The sequence below is a fragment of the Schistocerca cancellata genome, chromosome 6, assembly GCF_023864275.1.
Source record: "Schistocerca cancellata isolate TAMUIC-IGC-003103 chromosome 6, iqSchCanc2.1, whole genome shotgun sequence".
Lineage (NCBI taxonomy): Eukaryota > Metazoa > Arthropoda > Insecta > Orthoptera > Acrididae > Schistocerca > Schistocerca cancellata.
Genome location: NC_064631.1, coordinates 505,539,298 through 505,565,757, shown reverse-complemented (window position 1 = coordinate 505,565,757; position 26,460 = coordinate 505,539,298). Strand labels below are relative to the sequence as shown.

Sequence of the window (26,460 nt, the reverse complement as noted above, 5' to 3'; positions counted from 1 at the left end):
TTAAGCTCTTCCATTTCCTTTGAAGGATTGTCCCTGCAACAAACAAAAACCACCATAGTATTGTAATATCTAATATATAAAAATGAACGTTTGTTTGGTTTTGTTCGTATTTTATGCGCAGCCGTACCGTTCATCGGACTGCGATGAAACTTTATCACTTGCGCGAAAGTTATAGGCATAGTACAATTATTAACATTTATTAAAATTATAGTTGCCGGGTGTTTCAGCTGGTTATCTATAATGTCTACGTGTGCGTGCGTGTGTATGCTTGTGTGTAACCAGCATAATTTTGTAGTTTTGCACCATATGCTTTATCTTTTTTTTACAGGTACAAGCGGGCCGGATCATCCATGATGGACTTACATTTTCAGTACAGAATTGGAGTATCAACTATCTCGTATATTATACGAGACGTTTGCTCTGCCATATGGCGTAAAATGAAGTCAAAATGTTTTCCCGACCTCTCGAAAGATCTATGGCTTGCCTCAGCTGAAGGATTCCATAAGAGGGCCAACTTTCCTCATTGTGTGGGTGCAGTGGACGGGAAGCACATCAGAATTGTAAAACCCACTTCCAGTGGTTCACTCTACTATAATTATAAGAACTATTTTTCCATTCTTTTGTTAGCTGTTTGTGATTCGACGTACAAATTCTTATTTATAGACGTTGGAGCATATGGGAAATCGTCCGACTCAACTGTGTTTCGTAATACAGTGTTAAATAATAAACTACAAGATGGTACGCTAGATTTACCTGCACCAAAACAACTGTCATTATCGTTTGAAAGACCTATGCCATTCATGTTAGTAGGAGATGAAGGTTTCGGATTGTCAAAATTCATTTTGCGCCCTTTGGTGGAAAGTATTTAGACATTAAAAAACGTGTGTTCAACTATATCCTGTGCAGACCTAGAAGGTACATCGAGTGTACTTTTGGAATTCTTGCAAACAAGTGGCGCATTTTCTATCGACCACTGGATGTTAAATTAGATTTGGGAGAGTCTGTTGTGAAGACATGTTGCCTCCTCCACAACTTTGTGCGTGATCGTGATGGAATACAGTTTGAGGATACGTTAACTATTCAGGGATTGCAGGACATGTCACCTTGCTTGGTCCGTGGAGGAAATATTGCGAACGGTATCAGAGAAGATTTCGCAAACTACTTCATCAGCCCTGAAGGCGAAGTACCACGGCAGCTGCAAAAAATCTAAGTGCTAGAAATGTTTTGTGAACATTAATGTCGTTAGGCCTAAATGTTCATTGGAATTGTATTTGAAATGTGCAGTGTTCAATTATTACCATGTTAACTGTAACAAACCATACTGCTGCGTTCACTGAACTGATTAAAACTTGCAATTAAAATTACAATTACAATGGACCTTTTTGTATTACAGTTGTGTGTACAGAACCCCAGTACGAGCACTGTTCTCATTCGGGTGTCAAAAACTTGTAAGTCAATAGTATTATGGTAAATAAATAAAATTCATTATTATAGTAACAACATATGCGTAAATTATTGTTGTTTTGAATAATATTTTAACTGTATTTTTCGGACCATAAGGTGGAGCGCCTTATTAGACTACGAAAAGACGTACCCTTAATTTTGTTATGAAAATGTTGAAATAAAACTATTTATTTTATTTTACTTTCATTCGCCCTGTAGGGGTGAGTACATGGTTTCTGCGCTCATCCATTTTGTCCATTCTTCTCGCATTGAGACTGCATAACAGTACACTTGCTATTGGTAATGCAAAAGAAAAGGCGTGAGGGATAGCATTCTCCTTGTAGGTTATTAACCTCCTAGCATCGTACAGGGGTAGAAAATATATTTCGCTATTCTTGTGGTCCGAAAAATACGGTATTAAAGTGAAAAAAGAATGTAGAACTTACCAATTTTGTTTCTTTCATCTATGCTCTTTTCATCGAAATCAGGCACAAACTTCGTAATAATTTCTTGACACGCTTTCATTTTCATGACTTTGTTACTGTAGTCATCGCTTTTCATACCCCAAATAACGGGACGACTTTTCACTTCACTTATAAAATCTTCTGTGTTGATGAACTCTAAACTCATGGCTGCACTGTGCGGAGAACCACTGGGCTCAGCAACGGCTGCCTGCTTGTTGGCAACTCTGCACTGCTGTGTCTGTGATCGGTGTCCCAGTGTGAACACTCCAATACAAGCTAATGCATGTCCGGCGGTGACCGCAGCGAACACAGTGTCGGTGTCCGTCACATGTGGCGAGGGTGAGTCACTGCTGGGTCACCGTGACTCGGTGACTCAGTGCAGTGTCCCGGTGTGAACGCTCCAATTCAAACGAATGTATCTCTATCAGTGACCGTCACAAGTGTCCCAGTGTGAAACGAGCCTTACCGTACACCCCAGCATCATCAGCAAACAACCTGAGACTTCTGTCCACCCTGTCCGCCAAATCATTTATGTGCGAGTATATAGAGAGCAAAATTGGTCTTATCACACTTCTCTAGGGCGCTTCTGACAATATCTTTGTCTCTGATGAACAAAAAAAATGGTTCAAATGGCTCTGAGCACTATGGGACTTAACATCTGTGGTCATCAGTCCCCTAGAACTTAGAACTACTTAAACCTAACTAACCTAAGGACATCACACACATCCATGCCCGAGGCAGGATTCGAACCTGCGACCGTTGCGGTCACGCGGTTCCAGACTGAAGCGCCTTTAACGGCACGGCCACACCGGCCGGCTCTGATGAACACTCGGCGCCGAGGGCAACATGCTGCGTTCTATTACTGAAGAAGTCTTAGACCCACTCACATATCTGTGAACTTATTCCATGTGCTCGTACCTTCGTTAACAGCCTGCAATGGGGCATCATGTCAAACGCTTTTCGGAAACCTAGAAATATGGAATCTGCCTATTACCCTTCATCCATAGTTCGCAGCATATCATGCGAGAAAAGGGCAAGCTGAGTTTGGCACGAACGATACTTTCTAACACCATGCTGCTTCGTGGACATAAACTTATCAGTCTCAAGAAAGTTTATTATATTCTAACTGAGAATATGTTCAAGGAATCTGCAGCAAACCGATGTTAAGGATAGTGGTCTGCAATTTTGCGAGTCCGTTCTTTTATCCTTCTTACGCACAGAAGTCACCAGCGCTTTTTTCCAGTCGATTGTGACTTCGTGCTGGGCGAGAGATTCGCGATAAATGCAAGCTACTAAAGAGCCAATGCCGTAGAGTACTCATTGCAAAACCGAATTGGGATTTCATCTGGACTTATTTTCTTTCAAATCTTTCAGTTGTTTCTCTACGCCAGGGATGCTTATTGCTATGTCGTCCATAAGGGAGTCCGTCCGATGGTCAAATGACGGTTTCTACTATTGTCCTGAGTCAACGATTTATTGAAAACGAAGTTTAAATTTGGTCTGTGTACTGGGTGTAGCAGAGTAACAGTTCGGAGAAGATGACTGTAATAGCATGACAGTATGCCGTGTTACAAAGCAGCACCTGTGAGGCAGAGGATTGTGGACAGCAACTTTCTTGAAATGGACTAGCCTGCCCAAAAACCCCACCAGAGCCCAATGCAGCACTTCTGGGATGAATTAGAGCGTCGATTTCGGTCCAGATCCCAACGTTCAGACTTTCTGGTTTCCACTCTTGAGTAAGAATGCCCTGTAGTTACGCCACAGACATTCACACACCTCATCGAAAGTGTCCCCAGCAGATTTCAAGCCATCGTGAAGGCAAAGGGTGGACACAGCCCTTATTAATGCCCGCTAACAGTTGCCTGGATCAGATAGTGTATGCTTTCCTCTCGATTGTGGTCGAGTCTGGTCAGAGCATGTCTGTTTGCATGTAAAAACATATGAAGATCCATCATTGCCGCTGAGACAATGTCGGACTATGAACTTGCAAATACAATTTAACCAATAAGACAATTCCCAAACCACTTCCGTCATGGGTGTGTACAAATATTAATATTGGGAGTTGTTAACATTTAATCTGAGTAGGGAAAATCAACATTCAGTCAACAGTTTTTATTCACATTAATTTATTTCTCTTAGAGGCGACGTAATACAATCAGAATGGCGTTAACTAAAAATTTAGTTCTTCATGTTATTTGGTTGCGATAGGTTGGAAATGAGGAGACAGAATTTTGTTTATCCTATACACATTATTAGTGAATTACCAATAAGACGATTTCAGGAAACGACTTCATGAAAGGCCCTCCAAAGGCTATTACATGGTTATTTTCCTCGGATGTAGAGCTCTGGTGGAACTGCGTCTCTAATAACGTGTGTAAATGTCCAACTGGTATACAGTAGTTTGTTAATAAATGAGTAGGGCTATATTTGTTTCATGTATTTTTTTCTGATTTGTGTGTGTCACATTTTTCTTTAAATTTACCTTAAACTGAAAATTAGTTTATTTGAAAACGTTATGAAAGAATTCAATCTATATATTGAGCAAGCAGTGAAGGAAACAAAAGAAAAATTTGGAGTAGGAATTAAAATCCAAGGAGAAGAAATAATAACTTTCGGGTTTGTTGATGACATTGTAATTCTGTCAGAGACAGCAAAGGACCTGGAAGAGTAGTTGAACCGAATGGACACTGTCTTTAAAGGAGAATATAAGATGAACATCAACAAAAGCAAAACGAGGTTAATGGTTAAATCAGTTGATGTGGAGGGAATTAGATTAGGAAATGAGACAATTAAAGTAGTAAACGAGTTTTGCTGTTTGGGAAGCAAAGTAACTGATGATGGACGAAGTAGAGAGGATATAAAATGTAGACTGGTAACGCCAAGGAAAGCGTTTCTGAAGAAGAGAAATTTGTTAACATCGAGTATAGATTTAAGTGTCAGGAAGTCTTTTCTGGAAGTATTTGTGTGGAGTGTAGTCATGTATGGAAGTGAAACATGGACGATAAATAGTTTAGACAAGAAGAGAATAGAAGCTTTCGAAATGTGGTGCTACAGAAGAATGCTGAAGATTAGATCACGTAACTAATCAGGAGGTACCGAACGGAATTGGGGAGAAGAGGAATTTATGGCACAACTTGACTAGAAGAATGGGTTGGTTGGTAGGACACTTTCTGATGCATCAAGGGATCACAAATTTAGTAGTGGAGGGAAGCAGGGAGGGTAAAACTCGTAGAGCGAGACCCAGAGATGAATTCACTAAACAGATTCAGAAGGATGTAGGTTGCGGTAGGTACTTGGAGATAAGAAGTTTGCACAGGATAGAGTAGCATGGAGAGCTGCATCAAACCAGTCTCTGGACTGAAGACCACGCCGGCCGGAGTGACCGTGCGGTTCTAGGTGCTACAGTCTGGAACCGAGCGACCGCTACGGTCGCAGGTCCGAATCCTGCCTCGGGCATGGATGTATATGATGTCCTTAGGTTAGTTAGGTTTAATTAGTTCTACGTTCTAGGCGACTGATGACCTCAGAAGTTAAGTCGCATAGTGCTCCGAGCCATTTTGAACTGAAGACCACAACAACAACAACAACAGAATTGTCGTGTTCATTATACATTTCCATAACTTTTTTTGAAATACATCTAAATCGCTACAATTATTACAAGGTTGCTGGTTTCAATCTCTATGTGCTCTCATATTCGTACCATATAATAATTTCCTCAGCAGCTCCTCACACTTGTTTAATCACAACTCTTCATTCTGACAGTATGACAAAATGGCCATATACGGCAGCTGGAAGCCGTAGTCTTGTAATAACTATATTTAAAAAAAACTCATGCATTATACTCAGATCGCGCGGTTTAATGTATTTTAAAGTTATTCTTTTTCATTGTGATTGCTTTCTAGTAGAAATCTTTTCTTTACATGAAGTGTAATATTCAGCCAACCGGTTGCACGCAATTTATTTTTATTTAAAAAAAACATTAACCAGGTTTCTATAGTTATAAGACTATCTTCATCAGAATGGTAAAAGTTACATGAAATCACCATTCTGATGAAGATAGTCTTAGAATTATTGAAGCCTGGTTAATGTGTTTTTTAAATAAAATTAGATTGCGCGCAACCGGTTGCCTGAATATTACATTTTATATAATTGCATACACGGTTGCTGAGCTCACAGCCACAAGATGTTTAAAATATCAAGAAATCTTTCCACTGAAAAGGCAGCCTCATCTTTCCAAATTTTGAATTACAGTTCATATTACAAATCATATCATGTTCAGACGCAATCCTCTTACGTAATCTTCGTTTGTCTTGTGAGACAGCATGGAATTTATATGTTACACGCAGTTTCATAGAATGGTAGAGTATTGAAGGGAACTGAAAGGCATATAATGCACTGCTTGTTTAAATCAATTTTGATGCAGGGAATAGCGCGTGGTTCTCCACGTCGTGCCAACATTTAATATTAATGGTCTACATAAAACTGACGTGTTATAGTTTTTATACTGCTCCCTACTGTTATTCAGGTAAGTAACTATCTGCTTTTATTTTACGCCTGAGGCTCACAATAAGGAAACAGGTAAATGTTCACACGTATGGCTGTTGAATAATGGATGCTTCAATCCCCTAAGTTGGTATGATTAACTGAGGTTAAATACGGAATGATTTAAAAGAGTCATCCGATTTCATAAGAGTATATCTTCCACATGAATGGTGAGGGAAAAATGGGGTGAATTTTTAGTTGCGAGTAAAAATTTAAAGCTTGCTCGGCAGCAGTTGCAAGCTGTTGGTCCACGTGGTTACCGGTAGGTGCAGCTAGCTGGCTAGCGCGTTCGTAGCCCAGTGTGCGTGAACTGGAGACGGCGGTAACGCAGCAACAAAAGGAGTTCCGCTTTCTCCGTTTCTACACGTGCAGATCACTTGCAACTGCGCCGCGACGTGACGTTCAAAATGGTTCAAATGGGTCTAAGCACTATGGAACTTAACATCTGAGGTCATCAGTCTCCTAGACCTTAGACCTACTTAAACCTAACTAACCTAAGGACATCACACACATCCATGCCCGAGGCAGGATTCGAACCTGCGACCGTAGCGGTCGCGCGGTTCTAGACTGTAGCGCCTAGAACCGCTCGGCCACCCCGGCCGGCCGACGTGACGTTCGTCGGGGCACAGCAATTCACGTCCCACACTTGAAAGCATTCGAAGAAGGCACCGGTAGGTGAGTACTGGTCTCGCATTGCTCTACTGGCATCTAAGGTCCCCTTGGCATCCAAGGTCTCATAACTTACGCTTTTTTATATAATAAAATGTGGCGAGGGTTTGATTATCATCTGAATGTCTGGTGTGAGCCCAATGGAGGGCACATTGAACATTTGTGAGAGATAAAACTTTTATCCGAAACAACATTTCTGAAAATAGCATACGGCTGTTTGTGTTTCCGTGTAAAAAAATTACCGTTGTAAAATCGAATGGTTCTCTTGAAAATAGAAACTTGTAGCCCTAGGCGTACATTAAAATTATTCCACGTTTCCGTCTTCATTCGTGTAGAAGATATAATCTTTTTGCAATGCCCCGTATTTCTTCAATGTATTCGTGTCATACATTTATGAACCACTAGCATGTATAAAACAACACTGCCTCAGAGACACGTGCCTCTTAACGACTTCTAGCTTTCATATTCAGTGACGGAAAACCCACCTGCTACTTGACGCCTGCGAGAACTGACCAAACAGGCTTTTTACATATATACCTTATTTCTCTTTATTTATTGTACTTTAAAGAATTATAATTATTACATAGTTTTCCAATAGATGATATTGCCGCTGTATTTATTGCTAGTTTACGTAACCTTTCCAGACATATTTAATCCAGCAGACGTAACACATTTAATTGAAAACAGTTATTGTACGTATTCGTATATTGACCCCTAAATATTGTAGTCCTCATCTGTTCCTCATAGCTATGAGTTAACTAAAGCAGACGACGCATTTTTCGAAAATTTTTGTTGTAAGTATCGGTGAATTTGAAGCACTGAATACTGTAGCCTTAATCTGTTCTTCAAGATGATCACTCGACTCGTGCTAATGGCTCTGTTGCCACTACCGTCCTTGAAGTAGGCCATATGATGGCATTACTAATTCACTGAAGAGCCAAAGAAACTGGTACACCTGCCTAATATCGGTAGAGCCCCCGCGAGAACGCAGAAGTGCCACAACACGACGTGAGACGGACTCGACTAATGTCTGAAGTAGTGCTGGAGGGAACTGATACCATGAACCCTGCAAGGCTGTCCGTAAATCCATAGGAGCACGAGAGGGTGGAGACCTTTTCTGAACAGCATGTTGCAAGGCATCTCACATATGCTCAATAATGTTCATGTCTGGGGACTTTGATGCCCAGCGGAAGTGTTTAAACTCGGAAGAGTGTTTCTAGAGCCACTCTGTAGTAATTCTGGACATGTGGGGCGTCGCATTCTCCTGCTGGAATTCCCCAAGTCCGTCGGAATACACAATGGACATGAATGGATGCAGGTGATGTTGTAAGTGGGCTGCTTCTGTGTTGGCAGCGCTGTGTAGCGCTTTGGATTGGATTTCTGATGCGCTTTCTTTGTAAGATACTCTGTGGCTGGTCGGACTCGTTGTTGGAAGTTAATCGCCAGTACTGTTGGGCAGTTGGAAGTTAGTCGCCATTAGTGATGGAAGTAGTGTTGGGCAGTTACAGGTGAACAGCCAGCAGTGATGGATGTTAAATGTGAGAAGTTAGGTAGAGGTCTGAAGTGCTAGGCGTAGGCTAACAATCTGGAAGTACCCGATCTTGAGATTGAAAATTATTCATGATTATATATCTTTGTACTGGATGTCAAATACGATTTATATTCGTGTTTGAACTGGATGTCACATTATTAAGGTTTGCAACAAAATCTTTCCTTTGCTAACCACATGCCTATTAGTAGTTAGTGGCTTCAGCAGTTAGAATCTTTTATTTAGTTGGCAGTATTGACGCTCGATGTATTGTAGTAGTTCGCATAATGAAGATTTTTATGAGTTAAGTGCTTAATGAAATGTATAGGTCATTGTTAAGAATTGTTTTTAGTCAAGGCCATTCTTTTGAATTAATTATTTGAAATCTAGTTGTAATTTTTTTGAGTAGTCAGACTGCGTTGCGCTAGAAAATTGTGGATCAGTGTTGACATGATAAGAAAAAGTAAAGAGGAAGTAGGCTCAGTACGTTCAGTTTTACTCAGCTGTTCCAGAATCAAATAACGTAGAAGTTTCATCTTCTCAGTCATTCAGCAATTTAAGTACAGACACACACATTTAAATAAAGAAGTTTCAATATCACGGGTCCCACATCATTCCAACTGCATATGTCCCACACCATTACAGAGCCTTCACCAGCTTGAACAGTCCCCTGTTGACATTCACGGATTAGGTTGTCTCCATACCTGTACACGTCCATCCTCTTCATACAATTCGAAATGAGACTCGTCCGAGCAGGCAACATGTTTCCAGTCATCAACAGTCCAATGTCAGTATTGACGGGCGCAGGAGAGGCGTAAAGCTTTGTGTCATGCAGTCATCAAGGATACACGAGTAGGCCTTCAGCTCCGAAAGTCCATATCGATGAGTTTCGTCGAATGTTTGGCACCCTTGCACTTGTTGATTGCCCAACACTGAAATATACAGCAATTTGCGGAAGAGCTGCACTCCTGTCGCGTTAAACGATTCTCCTCAGTCGTCGTTTGTCCCGTTCTTGCAGGATCTTTTTCCGGCCGCAGCGATGTCGGAGATATGATGTTTTACGGGATTGCTGATCTTCATGGTGCATTCGTGAAATGATTGTACGGGAAAATCCCCATTTCATCGCTACCTCGGAGCTGCTGTGTCCCACCGCTCGTGCGCCGACTCTAACACCACGTTCCAACTCACTTAAATCTTGATAACCTGCCAACGTGCAGCAGTAACCGATCTAATAACTGCGCCAGACACTTGTTGTCTTATATAGGGGTTGGAAACCGCAGCGTCGTATTCTGCCTGTTTCATATCTCTGTATTTGAATAGACATGCCTATAACAGCTTCTTTAGTACTTCAGTGTATAATATCTTATTATTTGACACAGTCAAAGCTGTGCATTCAGAAAAATATTAATAGTCAAGGTCGCAAATGCAATTTTATTTGATTACTCCTTTCGGATTATCTACAAGCCATCACAAGTTTCAGTTATTTATTGCACAAGAATTAAACATTGTGTAGATGTCATACATATGAGAAACTCTGAAAGTCTTTTTTACAAACATTCGATATGCGAACCATGAGTGACCTGGCAGAGGTCAATACGGTAATAGAATTCTTGCCATACCCGTCCCAGCACGGCATCGTCGACTGTGGCAGTCGCTTCCCGTGTTTTCTCCGGGAGCTCTGCTACATTACGTGGTAGAGGCGGTACATACACTAGATCTTTAATGAGTTCCCACAGAAAAAAACTCACACGGAGTGAGATCTGGTGGGTGGGGAAGCCATTTCATAAAACAGCTGTCCCCTTCTGTAGCACGGCCGATCCATCAATGTGGCAGCTCCGTGTTCAGGTACCCACGAACTTCACGATGAAAATGGGGTGGAGCCCTATCCTGCTGAAAGATGAACGGAGAGTCCGATTACACTTGAGGCATCAGCCATCGGTTGAACAGCTGTAGCAAATTTGGTTTTCTCGAACTCCAACACACAGAAAGCTCGCCCCGCACCTGAACTCGCCCTGTTTGCGACTAGCGCTGACTATCGGCAAATTACCAAACTTTCACGGTTTCTCTTCAAAATGACATATGTATGATATCTGTGCAATGTTTGGTTCTTGTGCAATAAATAATGGCATGTGTTCTCGGACTTTATGAACACCCTGTGTATAAAATTTCCTGTAAGAGGTACAGACGTTTAAATTACTAATATAAAAGTTCCACGACACGAAATACATCGTTACGAAATGCACTGAGTAGTGTACGACTGCCAAGCGGCGGTACTCATCGTCATAAGTGCAATGCACTAATCAAGTGCCACTGTTGGAGAACTGGAAATGTGTGTGCTCCTGGGCCTTGGGTTGCACCATCTATATGGTCTTTGCATGTGACAAGTGAATTAGTCATTACTGAGAGCATCACATAATAACCCAATTAGAACTTCTTGATCTGAAAAATAAGTCACGCAGTTATACCAAACAACAGAGAATGTGATACACTACAAAAACGTAATAGAACTACACATTTAAGACGGACAGTCAAATGAAAACGAGACAGATTGAAAAAAGTAATTAAACTGTTTATTATTTCAAAACTAATCGCCATTGACTGCCCCTTACACTTGGAACATGATACGGAGGTTTTTTACTCGACATTTTGTGAACAATTGTTAATTATGACAGTGACTTTATTCGTCAAAATGATTCTACAATGTGATTTCAATGTATGTGCCTACTAGCAAGAGATATGATACAAATTGCAACCACAGACAATAAATAATATATAAATAAATTAATTTAAATAGAATGCAGTGTCTACATAAACCATTATCATTATGCGCTTTTCGTCACTACATTGTAAAATGTAGCATTAAATATAGCATTAAATTCAGGTTATCGAAATGTTTCATCAGTTTCGTTCACAAGCTGGGACTGAATGATACATTTAACTGTACATGTGAACAATGCCAACCAACTCTATTCAAAAAAATGACTGACGTCTCGTTGGTAGCACTGAATTGGTGACAACCCCTGAGTGGCCAGATTGTGTAACACGATTCCATCATATTTTGGGTGTGCATCCGTCACAGCAAATCTTTTTCTTCCGATATTTCGGCTTATAACCGCACAGCAATCTTCAAGGCATCAGCAGAACTACTGGAAGAAGAATTATTGCTGCGCCGGATACACGCCCGAAAGATGGTGGAATATTCTATCCGCCGGGTAAACTTCAAGAATCACATTGCTTAACACCGTTCATTACTTCGTTGGTTTCCGAACAGTTGTCAGTTGAGTGATAGGTTGTAGAGTTTCTGCGGCTTTTGCAGTGTCAGACTTAAGAGCACCAAGATGCAACGCAAACTTTTGTGCGGAAGTGGGGAAAATATTTGCGGGGACTAAAACCATCCTAATGGGATTCGAACCTGGAATCCTACTTTCCTCGAGCATTGCTCTCACCATTTTTAATCTGCCATCGAGTTTCAAAATAGGGCACACTCCGCTGCACTCTGCAACTTCACAAAGACGTCTGAGATTCAGAAGTAAGCTTACGGAGACGATACTCTCAAACGAACGCGGTGTTACGTATGGTGCACCCCATAAAAAGTTGTTGTGTATTAAATGAAGATGACCCTTGACTAGGAAGGTCTTCCACCTCAACAAGTAGTAATCACGTTCAGAAAATTAAGACACTGGCGGAAGTATTCTTCGTCTATCAGAGAAATTCCAGATGAGATTAGGATCTCAGCTATTTTGTTTTTACAAAGTTTTCAATAACTTGTAGTCCCTTCACCATGACAACGCCCTGCATCACTTAGCTTTAACGATACGCGAGTTTTGTGCCCGACAAAAAGGAGGGTACTGAAGGACGTTCCACATTAAGGTTTTCAGCTGTGTGGCGAAGTGGAAACAAAGCGGGAAGTGTCTGAGTAGACTACTTGGCGAGTGGTGGTGGTTGTGGTGGTGGAGGGCTACTCTGGAGGAGACACAGTTCAACTAAAAATTCGACTATTTTTTTTTAACATACTTCGCGTAACGCATTTGCCAAAAGAGCTTTCGATCATAACTCTATAGTTGTCTGCTGAGACGATTTGAGCTCAGATTTCCAAAGTAATATACTGGGAGAATTCGAACTCCACCGAGAAAATTTCACAAATTTCTCAGAGATATTAGTAAGGTTATATTTGGATAAGAGACCCATGACTTCCAGTGTCCTTTTAATCAATGATAATGTAAATATGATGTACTCGGTTTGTTAACCCATTAACTTCGCTTCTGTGAAAAAAGCTTCACCGCGGTGAAAAAGTCGGAAATATATACATTCACCAAAAAGTGCAACACAAATTGTGTATGAATGCGACAGCCTTCAGATGCAAAAGTATTGTGACGTCGTTGCCGCGCTGAGGGATAGAGTTGCATGTTGTGCATTGCGAAGCTTTTCCATTGCACTCACTCAGTGAACCCATACACGAGGAGGATATCTATGAACTTAGCCATAGAGTTTTGTAGCTCTGTTAACAGAAAAGTAAACCCCTGACAAAACTGAACAGTACCGAATGCAAGGTTCAAGAGTGCAGTGGACATTACCGATGTTAGCAGCAAGTACCGTGAATGACTGGAAAAACTTTTTTCGAAACGACGTACAAAGTGCATACAGTCGACATTGACACTGTTGTACAGGTACTTGTAGTGTAATGCAGATACAAAAATGGAGTACGAGATCAACTGGAATCTAATGACCTAGTAGAAACACTGTGGACAAGGGGTCAATTATATTCGCAAAATACCGCCGGACAGTTTTGTCGATGGTGATAATCTGCTTTACAACCAAACTTGTGCTATTCTCCCTTCACATTCTAAAACAGCTCGACATCACAATAGTCACATCGCCACACGTTTCTTTATTGAAAAATGATTGAACACCGTCGCGATGATATTGGAGTCCTGTTCACAATCATGTTGACTGAGATGTATAACGCAGCCGCAGCTGCACAGTTGATCGAGAGCATTTCCAGCAAAACAGGGAGTCTACAAAATACTGTCGTCGTCATCGTCGTCGTCGTCATCGTCTTCGTCGTCATCGTCGTCATCGTCATCGTCGTCGTCGTCGTCGCTGTCGGCGGCCGCGCTCTGCGCGGACGGGTCCTCGGGGTCGTCGTAGTCGTCGACGTCCTCGTCGTCGCCGCCGCCGGTGCTGCCGAGCGGCAGGCCGCCGCCCTGCTCCGGCGTCACGACGGCGACGCCGTCGGCGCCGACGCGCACGCAGTCGAGGTCTCGCCGAAACACCTGGTCGCCGTCCCAGCGCGCCAGCAGCGACACGCACGCGTGGATGTTGCGGCCCACCGGGTAGACGTTCGAGAAGCGCACGCACATCTGCAGGATCGGCAGCCGCGGCACCGACACGCACACCGGCCGCGGGTTCTTCCCTGTCGAAGAACACTGGCTAGTCAATGCTGCAACCTGCTGCAACTGCCACTTCAGTTTAGCGGCAGTCATAAAGTTTTGATTACCATCTCCATCAACTAAAGTATCGTAATTAATTATTTATTTGTTCGCAGGGAGATAGACTATCTGATCAAAAGGATCTGGACACAGCTGTGTAATGCGGAATTGACCAGTAGATGTCACGAGAAGCGGACCCACCAGTATAAAAGGAGCCAGACAGGGGCCCTATTCTGTATCGTTCATACCGATCGGTGTAGTAGGTTAGTCTCGGTAGTGACGTCATTTTCGGTTCTTTATCCAATATATCCTATTCAGTAAGCTTCTGACACTTGTTACCGAACGGTCCTCCCACCGATTTTACGACAATTGTACCGAGAGGTTTTGGATTTCGGTCTGGCCCTGTCGGTCGGTAAGCTGTGGTTTCTGTACACCTATAATTTGTTATTTTAAACATATTTAGCGGTTTTAGCTTTGGATTTAGCGACTGTGGTACTAAAGAATCACCAGAGAACGCATCCAGTTGGAAAGTTAGTTCTTAATAGACCATTTTCCTTTGTTAGAAATATGGTTAGGTTAGGTTGTTACTGTGAATGATTACATAAAAAAAAGTTTTCGGTCAATATTCTCTCAAAATAGTGTTATTTTTATGCAAATATGAGTTTAAAGATCATTAAACATCAAGATATCGGCTCTGCCTACGTATATTACATGAGTGTGAACTGACGTTACTAGTGCCTTTGAGTACTTTTTCCCACAAATGGGTTAGTTAGTAATTATCGAAACGTGTTTACAACTTTCAAGTAACAATGGGAAGCAATTATGTGAAGCCTGATATTGGACACCTTCCAAACTATCACGCATTTATGATTTACGCAGCACCGTTTGGCAACGAAGTCATCCTACGTTCCTCTACACGATACTAAAACAAATGAGCACTATGTCTCTGTTGTTTGACGTGGCCAAGTGGTTAGCCCGTGGGAATGCGATACGAAAGGTCACAGTTTTTTTTTCCTCGTCATATATGCAACACGTTCTGACACATTGTTATTCGTGTAAGTTAAGATTTTTCTGCAATATTCGTTATTACTTACACTTAAGAGCGCACTTACTCAGTAATGATTTCGTGATTCCTGTGTGTTTAAAATATGAAATATGAAATTTTTGGAGATGAAATTGCTGTGAGTTAAACAACCGACACAATTTTTTCCGAATATGTTGCGATTTCCGAGCATGCGGTTAGACAGGAATCTAAGAGCACGGCTTAAATTACTAGGAATGTAACTATCAGCAGTCATCTTCATAATCTTGCTTGTCACAAGTATTTATCTGCAATCGAATCCTCAACCACAGTAGACAGAGATGAAACATCTCTGCCGTAATATTTTAGACTATAGCACCATATATGAAACATTTTCATTCATGAGATGCATGTTATAAACTGCAGGAGCTCTCGAAAATGAGGTTTTTTTCAATTTTGTTTTTAAGACCCAAATCTTTGACGCATCATATAGGGAAGTGGGCTACTTAAGCATTTGGATCTCTAGGAGCGTGTTATAACCACATTCTGTTTATCTTCTTATTCTTTGAAACTCTCAGAATCAATTTTTCGGGTCTTTTTATAGATGTATTAGTACAATGTGGTACTACACACTATTCCTAACTCATTTTCCGAAACGTAAAATCCAAAAACGATGTCAGTGCGAATGAGAATAAGCTTATGTAATGCGGCATTTACGACAATCTGCAGAATACAGTCAAATACGCGATCGTTATCATGCATGCAGGTAAACATGCGCTCAGAGAAACTGTAAAAATTCTTATGCATTTCAGCTGAGAATCATGGAAATGAATATACTGCACCTGATACTGTTAAGGAGGAGGCAAGGGCGATGAAGGCGGGCACGTCAGCCCGATGGAGTGCGGCGTCATGCGTTATGGCAACGTAAACGCAATTTTCGGTACTTGGAAGAACAGCGTGCCTGTGTCGTCTGCTAGCTGCTTTGTGTTCATGGCGCTGTGAACGCTGCAGTGCGCATGCGCGGATCTGCGGCCGCTTGCTTTTGATTGGCTTGCATGACACGAACCGACAACAGCGCTTCGGTTCTCTAGACCCGAACGGTATCGCTACCGAAATGCATACTGAATAACGCAGGAACTCTAATTCGAGTACTAGACCGTTCGGTGCTATTGAGTACCGAAACTATCGGCACAATGGCGGAAAGATACAGAATAGGTACCCAGTACTGTGTTGTCAGCTGATGGGTGGGTCACGAGAGCTCAGTGACTTCGAATGTGGGGTGATCACTGGATGGCACCTGAGTAACAAATCCATCAGCGGCGTTTCAGACCTTCTACAGCTGCCGAAGTCGGCTGTTGGTGATGTGACTGTAAAGTGGAGCACGAAGGAACAGTCACTCTAAACCAAGAGCAGGCAGACGTCATGACTTCGAAACTGTTGCAAGCAGTCCATCTAGGATAAAAAAGAGAGTTAAAAACAGTGGGCTACAGTGGTCGGGCAGACCCTCATCGAATAAGGTGCACATTTCTGTAGACATCGTTAAGCAGCACTTGAGGTGGTGTGAAGTGGTGTGAAGTCTGGACGACTGGAAAATAGTGATTTGGAGAAATCACGCTGTACTGTGTAGCAATCGGATGGAAGAGCTTATGCTTAGCGAATCCCTGGAGAAAATTACCTGCCGCCGTTTGTACTGCTGACAGTGAGGTGGTGCTACTGTGTGGGGGTGTTTTCCATGGCTAAAATCACAAGAGTATAAATACCTGAGGAGTGAGCGTTGCCTACTGTGCATGTTCTCAACATCAAACTAGGCTTGTCTCGCAGTACTGGGACGTCGCTGCTTGTCTGAAATTTGTGGTAACAGCGAAACTTCAATATTACTTGTATTCACCTGTTTTTACTTACGTTTCTACACGTTTTAGTAGTAATAACAGCCACGGTGCAGTATTGTTGTTGCTACAGATGTAAAGAGAAGTACGTGAAAGGAGGACCAGTTACTTTTCATGGGTACTTACTACAAATCTCTAATAGTTAATATCATACTGATGTGAGGCGCTTTATATGCTTAAAAATATCGAGACGCGCTATTATAATGTCTTGTATTGTAGAGTGTGAGGTAACGGGCGGGTTGTGGCGCCCTGGAAATATTTTAAGTTCGGAGTTGGCGTGGCCGCACAGGCCGATCGGCAAGCCAGGGCCCGGCATGGTGCCGAACTTCAGCCGGGGTCCAGGAACCGCGTGGCTGGGAATTCCATGATGACGCTGTGTCGATGAAAGAGACTTGTCTGCTGAGAGTGCCAAAGATGGCGGACTTTGTGAAACCATCCTGACAGAAATTTCACAGTTCATATAGAAATTAATAGCAGCCAGATGAATCATGATACCTCAAAAAGAAACATGCGCATTACTATTATTTGCACAACAATTCTGATGGTGTAATCAGATTTTCAATATCTTTATTAGTTTATAGTATCTGACAGTAAATTATACAGGTAACACCCAGCAACGAATTTCGAAAATATGAATGCTTCACCCGATTTTGTCGATTGCCATGGCTTTAGAAAGCTATTAGTGTAAACCTAAATTGGTATGAATTACAGGCATGTCACTTAAATAGTACAAGAGTTATTGGCGGTCAAAGTGGCCGATTACTATCGATCGCGTCAGGCCATAAGTACTCCACAGCCACACGAAAAAAAGGTAGTAGCATGCTTATAAATATATTTATTCATCTATGTCTTTTTTTATATCCGATATATACTATTCATGAAGAAATTGGTTTAATATTTACTGTGTTTTAGAAAGCACAGAGACATTAGGCTACTGGCCTACCCTTTGTTCTATTCCTTTGATATATATTTAATTTGTTCATGTATCTAATAATATGTGTTAGAGCATGTTTATGGTCCAGCCATAGGAATATTTACTTAATTTCAAGTTACTTAAATGTAACTCCAGTATTTCATATATGCTTAAATATGTTTGTGAGTGTACATTCGCTTGTAGACATGGAGGGAGCGCACTAGCCAATCACAGCGCTCGTTAATGGTGAGACTGTATGGAAGTGGGAGAGGAGGATCGTTTCGTTTGAGGACTCGGGGGGGAAGGGGGGGGGGGAGGTTCTGGACGGGGAGTACGGCACAGGACACGGAGAGTGCTGGACGCGACGGCGCGAAGGACACGGAGCCGTGGGAAAGACTTGGAGTGGAGCAGTTTGCACGTGGTCGCGACAGATTTGTTATTAACATTTGAGAGATTTGTTATTAACAACCAAATCCAATTCAAAAGTAATAGCAGTGTGCATAACTACAATACTAGGAGAAAGCATGATCTTCACTATTCAAGATTAAATCTAACTTTGGCACAGAAAGGGGTGAATTATACTGGCACTAAAGTCTTTGGTCACTTACCAAATAGTATCAAAAGTCTGACAGATAACCAACAAGTATTTAAGAAGAAATTAAAAGAATTTCTGAATGACAACTCCTTCTACTCCATAGAGGAATTTTTAGATATAAATTAAAAAAAATAAATAAAAAATAAAAAAATAAAAAACACAAAAAATGAAAAAGTTGTTATATTAACTTAAGTATGTTGTTAAATTAACTTAATTATGTCATGTATTGGAAAATTTGACTCGTTCCACATCATTACGAAATATCGTATTCATGATCCATGGAACTAGTATTAATCTAATCTAATCTAATCTAATCTAGAGATAGACATATTTGTAATGCCGACTTGTGCACTTGTGAGATTTCCGTGGCTTCTACAGTGAAGACGTAGTGGCGCGTTTAGAAGTGAATATCTGGCGAGCTATGTTGTTATAGCTAATTACTTGCAGTAGGAATATATTGTTTCCCTGTTATTCAACTTATATTTTACTTAATTGCTGGACCATTGACACCAATAAGTGTTTTGCAGAAATATACCGCATTCTGAAAAGTACTTCTGCTATCGTACTCATCATTTAAAGTCGTTAAGATAGTACCTGCAGAGTTTATTTAATTGCAATCTTTCATTTATAAATTTATATGTGCCGAGTGATAGAAACCTTCGTCCATTCGATTCATGTGTGTATTCTTATCGTATACTGTAGACTCAGCAGCATTTGGCCTGTAATGCGGCAACTACGTATCCCAGCCCCTAGACAACGAAACCAGCCAAAACTTATAATATTGCAACGTTAAGTCGGAGGGTACGTAAATAAGGGCCACACATCACATCATTTCATTATATTATTTGAAAGCCCGCACGTTTCACCAGTTCTTCTACAGGCACATTATCTGATAAAGACAAACAGAAGCGAGACTCATCACTGTATATTACAGATGCCACCCAATGTTCCAGTTGACTTCCCCTCTACACCCTGCAAGCCTCTGCCGTCTGTGGTAAACGGCGCACTGCAACGCGAGATCTCAACCCGGACACCAGTAATCTCTTCCCGACAGTTCGTGGTGACACTCTGGCTGTAACCTCTGTCCGCATCTCAGTTGGTACCATCCGTCTATTCGTCAGAGCCAGTGGAACGACCCTACGACCTTCCCGTACTGTGGTTATTCTGCTGCTAGTATGATACTTCCAAGTCCTTCACGCCAATCATTTGGCCTTTCTCAAAGACCAAGAGATGCATCAGCTGCGAATGCACCTCCTCTGGAGAAGTCGTGTTGTGATCTCCGCCCGAGAAGTTCCACTAACGATAGACACATCCAATAGCCAGCATGTACTCACACCATACTTCTGCACCGAAAATAAAGTCGTATAAGAATGAAATTTTAACATGTCCCACATGTGTGGAAGTAGTGGAATATCAGTTTGCTAGTTTTGGTCCAGGTGTCCTTGATGTAATACTTTCTGTTTCCGCCACTGCATATACACAACTGGCCATTAAAATTGCTACACCACGAAGATGACGTGATACAGACGCGAAATTTAACCGACAAGAAGAAGATGCTGTGATACGCAAATGATTAGCTTTTCAGAGCATCCACACAAAGTTGTCGCCGGTGGCGACGCCTACAACGTGCTGACATGAGGAAAGTTTCCAACCGATTTATTATAAACAAACAGCATTGACCGGCGTTGCCTGGTGAAACGTTGTTGTGATGCCTCGTGTAAGGAGGGGAAATGCGTACCATCACGTTTCGGACTCTGATAAAGGTCGGATTGTAGCCAATCGCGATTGCAGTTTTATCGTATCGCCACATTGCTGCCCGCGTTGGTCGAGATCCGATGACTGTTAGCAGAATATGGAATCGGTGGGTTCAGGAGGGTAATACGGAACGCCGTGCTGGATCCCAACGGCCTCGTATCACTAGCATTCGAGATGACAGGCGTCTTATCTGCATGGCTGTAACGGATCGTGCAGCCACGTCTCGATCCCTGAGTCAACAGATGGGAACGTTTGCAAGACAACAACCATCTGCACGAGCAGTTCGACGGCGTTTGCAGCAGCATGGACTATCAGCTCGGAGACCATGGCTGCGGTTACCCTTGACTCTGCATCACAGACAGGAGCGCCTGCGATGGTGTACTCAACGACGAACCTGGGAGCACGAATGGCAAAGCGTCATTTTTTCGGATGAATCCAGGTTCTGTTTACACCATCATGATTGTAGCATCCGTGTTCGGCGACATCGCGGTGAACGCACATTGGAAGCGTGTATATGTCATCGCCATACTGGCGTATCACCCGGCGTGATGGTATGGGGTACCATCGGTTACACGTCTCGGTCACCTGTTGTTCGCATTGACGGCACTTTGAACAGTGGACGTTACATTTCACATTTGTTACGACCCGTGGCTCTACCCTTCATTCGATCCCTGTGAAACCCTACATTTCAGCAGGATAATGCACGACCGCATGTTGCAGGTTCTGTACGGGCCTTTCTGGATACAGAAAATGTTTGACTGCTGCCCTGGCGAGCACATTCTCCAGATCTCTCACCAATTGAAAACGTCTGGTCAATGGTGGCCGAGCAACTGGCTCGTCACAGTACGCCAGTCACTACTCTTGATGAACTGTGGTGTCATGTTGAAGGTGCATGGCTAGCTGTACCTGTACACGCCATCCAAGCTCTGTTTGACTCAATGCCCAGGCGTATCAAGGCCGTTATTACGGCCAGAGTTTGTTGTTCTGGGTACTGACTGCTCAGGATCTATCCACCCAAATAGCGTGCAAATCAAATCACATGTCAGTTCTAGTAAAATATATTTGTCCAATGAATACCTGTTTATCATCTGCATTTCTTCTTGGTGTAGCAATTTTAATGGCCAGTAGTGTACCATATACGAAAACACATGAGTTTATTAAATAACATACTGTGAGTTCGATACAAAACTTATCTCAAACTGATGTCTGTTACGACAACAGCAGCAGTTGGAACCGAAATTCAAACACCCTATCGTGCATGACGTTACATTCAAATTAACTTATTGGTTGATGGTTGATTTACTGCTCAAGCCGTTTAGACTGTCTTTATGAACCGTTTATTCCCTGTCGTTGACAGAAAAGCACACTCAGACGTGTAACAAAAATAGTTAACAGTAACCAAATTTAGTGTCTATAGGTATTTTGTAAAGCTGAAAATTGTTCTGTAACAGAAGAGTTTGTAATGTAACAAAGATTGTATGATAACTAGTGAAATATATATCTTGTACTTACCTGACACCGTATTGGAGTAAAGAACACGATCGTTGAAGTATAACGCCATGTTCATAGCAAAATCATCCGGATCGTATGTCACATTTACACAACCTGTTAACAGAAAAAAACGGATAAATTGTTGGTAGTTAACCTACTGATGAAACTACGTAATGCAGTTGCACTGCTATTAGAGCTTAACGAATAGAATACAGGCTGTTGCGAAGCAGGAATCTATTTTTTTGTACAACCGAAATCGATATTTTGGATAGTAGAAGCTTTCGTGACACTAGTAACTTATGCTAGATGTGAGGTACACATGACTGTTGTCCCAATATTAAAGGACAGAAATAAACTAGTGACAATATCTTAAGAAAGCGTAAAAATTGCCCTATCAGGTACCTGTTTCGCTTACTTTCCATGGTGGATATAAGTGCTACATATAAAATGACAAATGATGTTTGGAAACATTTACTGAATGTTTCCATGTAAGGAGCCCATTGCCTGTTTTCTCATCACTGTTTAATTATGTCCCCCTCCGTTTGTTACTCCAGACAATTTTGTACACTGCTGCCCATTAAAATAACGGATACACGAAAGAGGCAAGCAACAAACGTCAATTTGGCATAAAGTCTTTTGCATACTTGGATATGTAAATGATCAGCTTTCCAGTGCTACCTCATAAAGCAGGTTGGAGTAACGCCATCTACAGTGAAGAGCCAAAGAAACTGGTGCACCTGCCCAATACCGTGTAGAGTCCCGGGGAGCACACAGAAGCGCCGCAACACGACGTGGCATGGACTCGACTGATGTCTGAAGTAAGTGCTAGAAGAAACTGACACCTCGAATCCTGCGGGGCTGTCCGTAAATACGTAAGAGTACTAGGGAATGGAGATCTCTTCTGAACAGCACGTTGCAAGGTATCCCAGATATGCTCAATAATGTTCATGTCTGGGGAGTTTGGTGACCATCGGAAGTGTTTAAACTCAGAAGAGTATTCCTGGAGCCACTCTTTAGCAATTCTGAACGTGTGGGGCGTCGCATTGTCCTGCTGCAATTGCCCAAGTCCGTCGGAATACACAACGGATATGAAAGGATTCATTTGATCAGGCAGGATGCTTACGTATGCGTCGCCTTTCAGAGTCGTATCTAGGGGTATTAGGAGTTCCGTACCACTCCAACTCCACACGCCTCAAACCATTATAGAGCTTCCACCAGACTGAACAGACCCCTCCTGACATGCAGGGTCCATGGATTCAAGAGTTTGTCTCCATACCCGTAAACGTCCATCCGCTCGATAAAATTTGAAACGTGACTCGTCCAAACAGGCAACATGCTTCCAGTCATCAGCAGTCCAATGTCGATGTTGACGGGCCCAGGCGAGGCGTAAAGCTTTGTGTCATGCAGTCATCAAGGGTACACGAGGAGGCCTTCGGCTCCGAAAGCCCATATCGATGATGTTCCGTTGAATGTTTGGCACGCTGACACTTGTTGATTGCACAGCACTGAAATCTTTAGCAAGTAGTGGAAGGGTTACACTTCTATCACGTTGAACGATTCTCCTCAGTCATCGTCGGTCCCGTTCATGCAGAATCTTTTTCCGGCCGCAGCGATGCCGGAGATTTGACGTTTTACCGGATTACTCATATTCACGATACACTCGTGAAATGGCCGTACAAGAAAATCCCACCTCATCGCTATCTCTGAGATGCTGTGTCCCATCGCTTGGGCGCCGGCAAACTCACTTAGAGCTTTATAGACTGCCATTGTAGCAGCAGTAACCGATGTAAGAGCTGCGCCAGACTCTTGTTGTCTTATATATGCATTGCTGACCGCAGTGCCGTATTCTGCCTGTTTTCATATCTCTGTATTTGAATACGCTTGCCTAAAGCAGTTTCTTCGGCGTTTCAGTGTATATTCTATATATAAGGAATGATTACGCAGTGGGTTTCTCATTCTGAAATCAAATTTGAATGTTGTTTGTTTGGAAGAAAAACGCATTATGCTTCGTGTTCAAAGGAGATACCGAATAGCACGTGCTGGAGTCCGACAATGGAATGGTTGTGAACCATTGACACTCCAGTTATCTCTCCAGTAAATATATCTCCATACATTTGGATATGGAGAGCAGTACTCAACGGCTCGCAGAATCTCAGCGGCCCCACGCGACTAGCGCCCGAGAGAACAGTCAAATTGTTTGCTTGGCTACGTGGAAACATTCAGCCACGTCACATAACTTGAGGCAGTAAATGGATCGTTTGCAGCGAGGCAAGTATCCAGATTTACAGTGCGGCACTATGTGGAGGTCTTACAGGTGTCAACGCGGCGAGCATTGTTTTGGCTTGTCTTGACGTGGTAACAGAGGGAGGCACGCCGGCGGTTTTGTTCCCAACGAGGACACTGGGTGCGGGAGTGACACCATGTTATCTTTTCAGAATACCCTCAGTTCTGCGTACAGCATCACGATGGGGGCGAATATGCATGAGGAGGTTGCAAGATGAACGAATGCTTGCCTGACTGCATGCGTCATTCTGACATGGGCGCTGTACATAGTGTGATGGTATAGGATGCAGTTGGATACATTACACGCTCACCTCTGGACAGCTGGTAATTTGAATAACAGGCTTTAAATTTCTGACATGTTGATGTTGGTGGTTGTGTCCCATTTCCGAGATCTCCGTGACGTTATCTTTCAACAAGATGACGGAAGACCGCACGTAACCCATGCCGTCCTGATCTACCTCGATGTAGGGGATGTTCGAGTGCTACCCTGGCCAGCACGTTCTTCAGATCTCTGATCCATTTGTAAGTGGGCTGCTTCTATGTTGGCAGCGCTGTGTAGCGCTTTGCATTGGATCTCTGACTGCGCATTCTTTGTAAGAAACTCTGTGGCTGGTGGGATTCGTTGTTGGAAGTTAATCGCCAGTAGTGTTGGGCAGTTGGAAGTTAGTCGCCAGTAGTGTTGGGCAGTTGGAAGTTAGTTGCCAGCAGTGATGGAAATACTGTTGGGTAGTTGGAGGCGAACAGCCAGCAGTGATGGATGGTAGATGTGAGAAGCTATCATTGATGGAGGGTAGAAGTGTGAAGTGTTAGCGTAGGCTAACGATCTCTACATGTTCGACTTGGAGATTGAATATTTTTCATGATTATATTCAGCAATTTAAGTACAGACACACTCATTTAAAATAATGAAGTTTCACAATGAAAACATCTGGCCATAGATTGCCAGGAGACTAGTATGTCACCACTCAGCTGTTAGTGAAGTCTAGCACAGAGATGAAGTGACATGGAATAGCGTACACATACCTGTCATCAAAGCTCACTTCATTTCGATGCCATTGGAGCTGCTGCTGACAGAGGTGACAGCTCTGTGTATGTAATTTCACAGAGTGTGCAGGTCGATTTTGTAAATGGGAAAAAGGTGCGGGACATGCAGCCAGAAAGCTATTCCAAGGGAGGTGCACGCACTTGAAGATGAAGAGAAAAGATCTTTAACAGTATATGCTTCAAAAATGAAAGCAGGATGAGGATGTACTAAGCAAGAAGAGTTATTTGTCTATGTTAGTGTTGTAGCTCCACACTTAACACAGCAATGATCTCGAGCACCATCATGTAGAAGCCACATTACTGTTTGTACCACCAAAAGCGCATTTTGCAGCAAGGGAGGGTGGGTCATCCACAGGAAGCGCAGATGTTCAAAAATGGCTCTGAGCACTGTGGGACTTAACTTCTGAGGTCATCAGTCCCCTAGAACTTAGAACCACTTAAACCTAACTAACCTAAGGACATCACACACATCCATGCCCGAGGCAGGATTCGAACCTGCGGCCGTAGCGGTCGCGCGGTTCCAAACAGTAGCGCCTAGAACCGCTCGAGCAGCCAGGCCGGCTGCGCAGACGTGCCTCGCCTGTGAGGCATTGTAGAATTATGACAGGTCTCATGAAGCGGTCGCCAGTAATCTCCACCCACATTGAGGCTGACCCAGTGCTGATGATTCGTTGTTGTCTTTTCGTGGGCTATCTCTATGGCCCAACGATTGTTTGGTGGAGGTTGACTACAGCGCTCTTACTAGAATTAGCTTCATCTGTGAATACGATGGATCACAGAAATCCCATCACCGTGCTGGCCTATGCAGCGAACCAGCGAAAAAATTTGATACATATAGTAGCATTTGTCTTGGAGAATGTTCCACGTGGTCGTGTGACTTACTACAGGCTGGTATGCCATTTGCTTCCTGTTGATATTGGGATAACTGTCAAATATCTACAAGTGGGTAGTGCATATACCCCCCATGGAAAGGATTTTGTCCTATACGTCCATATGACCTTCATTTATTCCTTATCCTTTCAGGGATTGTTTCCTACTGCAAACTCTCTTCATACCTTCAAATCATATACAAATTTAATGCTGTATTCTTCCTACTACACTGTATAGGCGACACAAAATGAGTAAAATTTCCTTATTTGCTAACTCGCCCGGTGTTGTAATTTCAATGGCTAGCAGTGTCCATCTTTGGCTTTTCCCCACTTCCCACACACTTGCCTGCGGTGCCTATGAGAACTCACGAGGTAAGTTAAGTGCGTACCCCTCTGGCGCAGGTTGATGTTGAGCTGCGAGAGCAGGAAGCCGGTGCAGCAGCCGCACTGGCCGTCGGCGCAGGAACACGGCGACCGCGGGGCCCGTCCCCACACACCGGCCGACGTGCCGGAGGCGGCGGGGGCGGC

General features: G+C 42.8%; 1 protein-coding gene across 1 annotated transcript; it reads right to left on the bottom strand.

Annotated features, from left to right (window-relative positions):
- On the bottom strand, positions 1-26,460 carry LOC126088404 (uncharacterized; the record flags this gene model as incomplete). The annotated part of the gene is made up of 4 exons (XM_049906544.1): positions 1-33; positions 13,761-14,059; positions 21,758-21,850; positions 26,322-26,460. Coding segments are annotated over 4 exons (564 nt in total), but the record flags the coding sequence as incomplete, so codon positions are not given.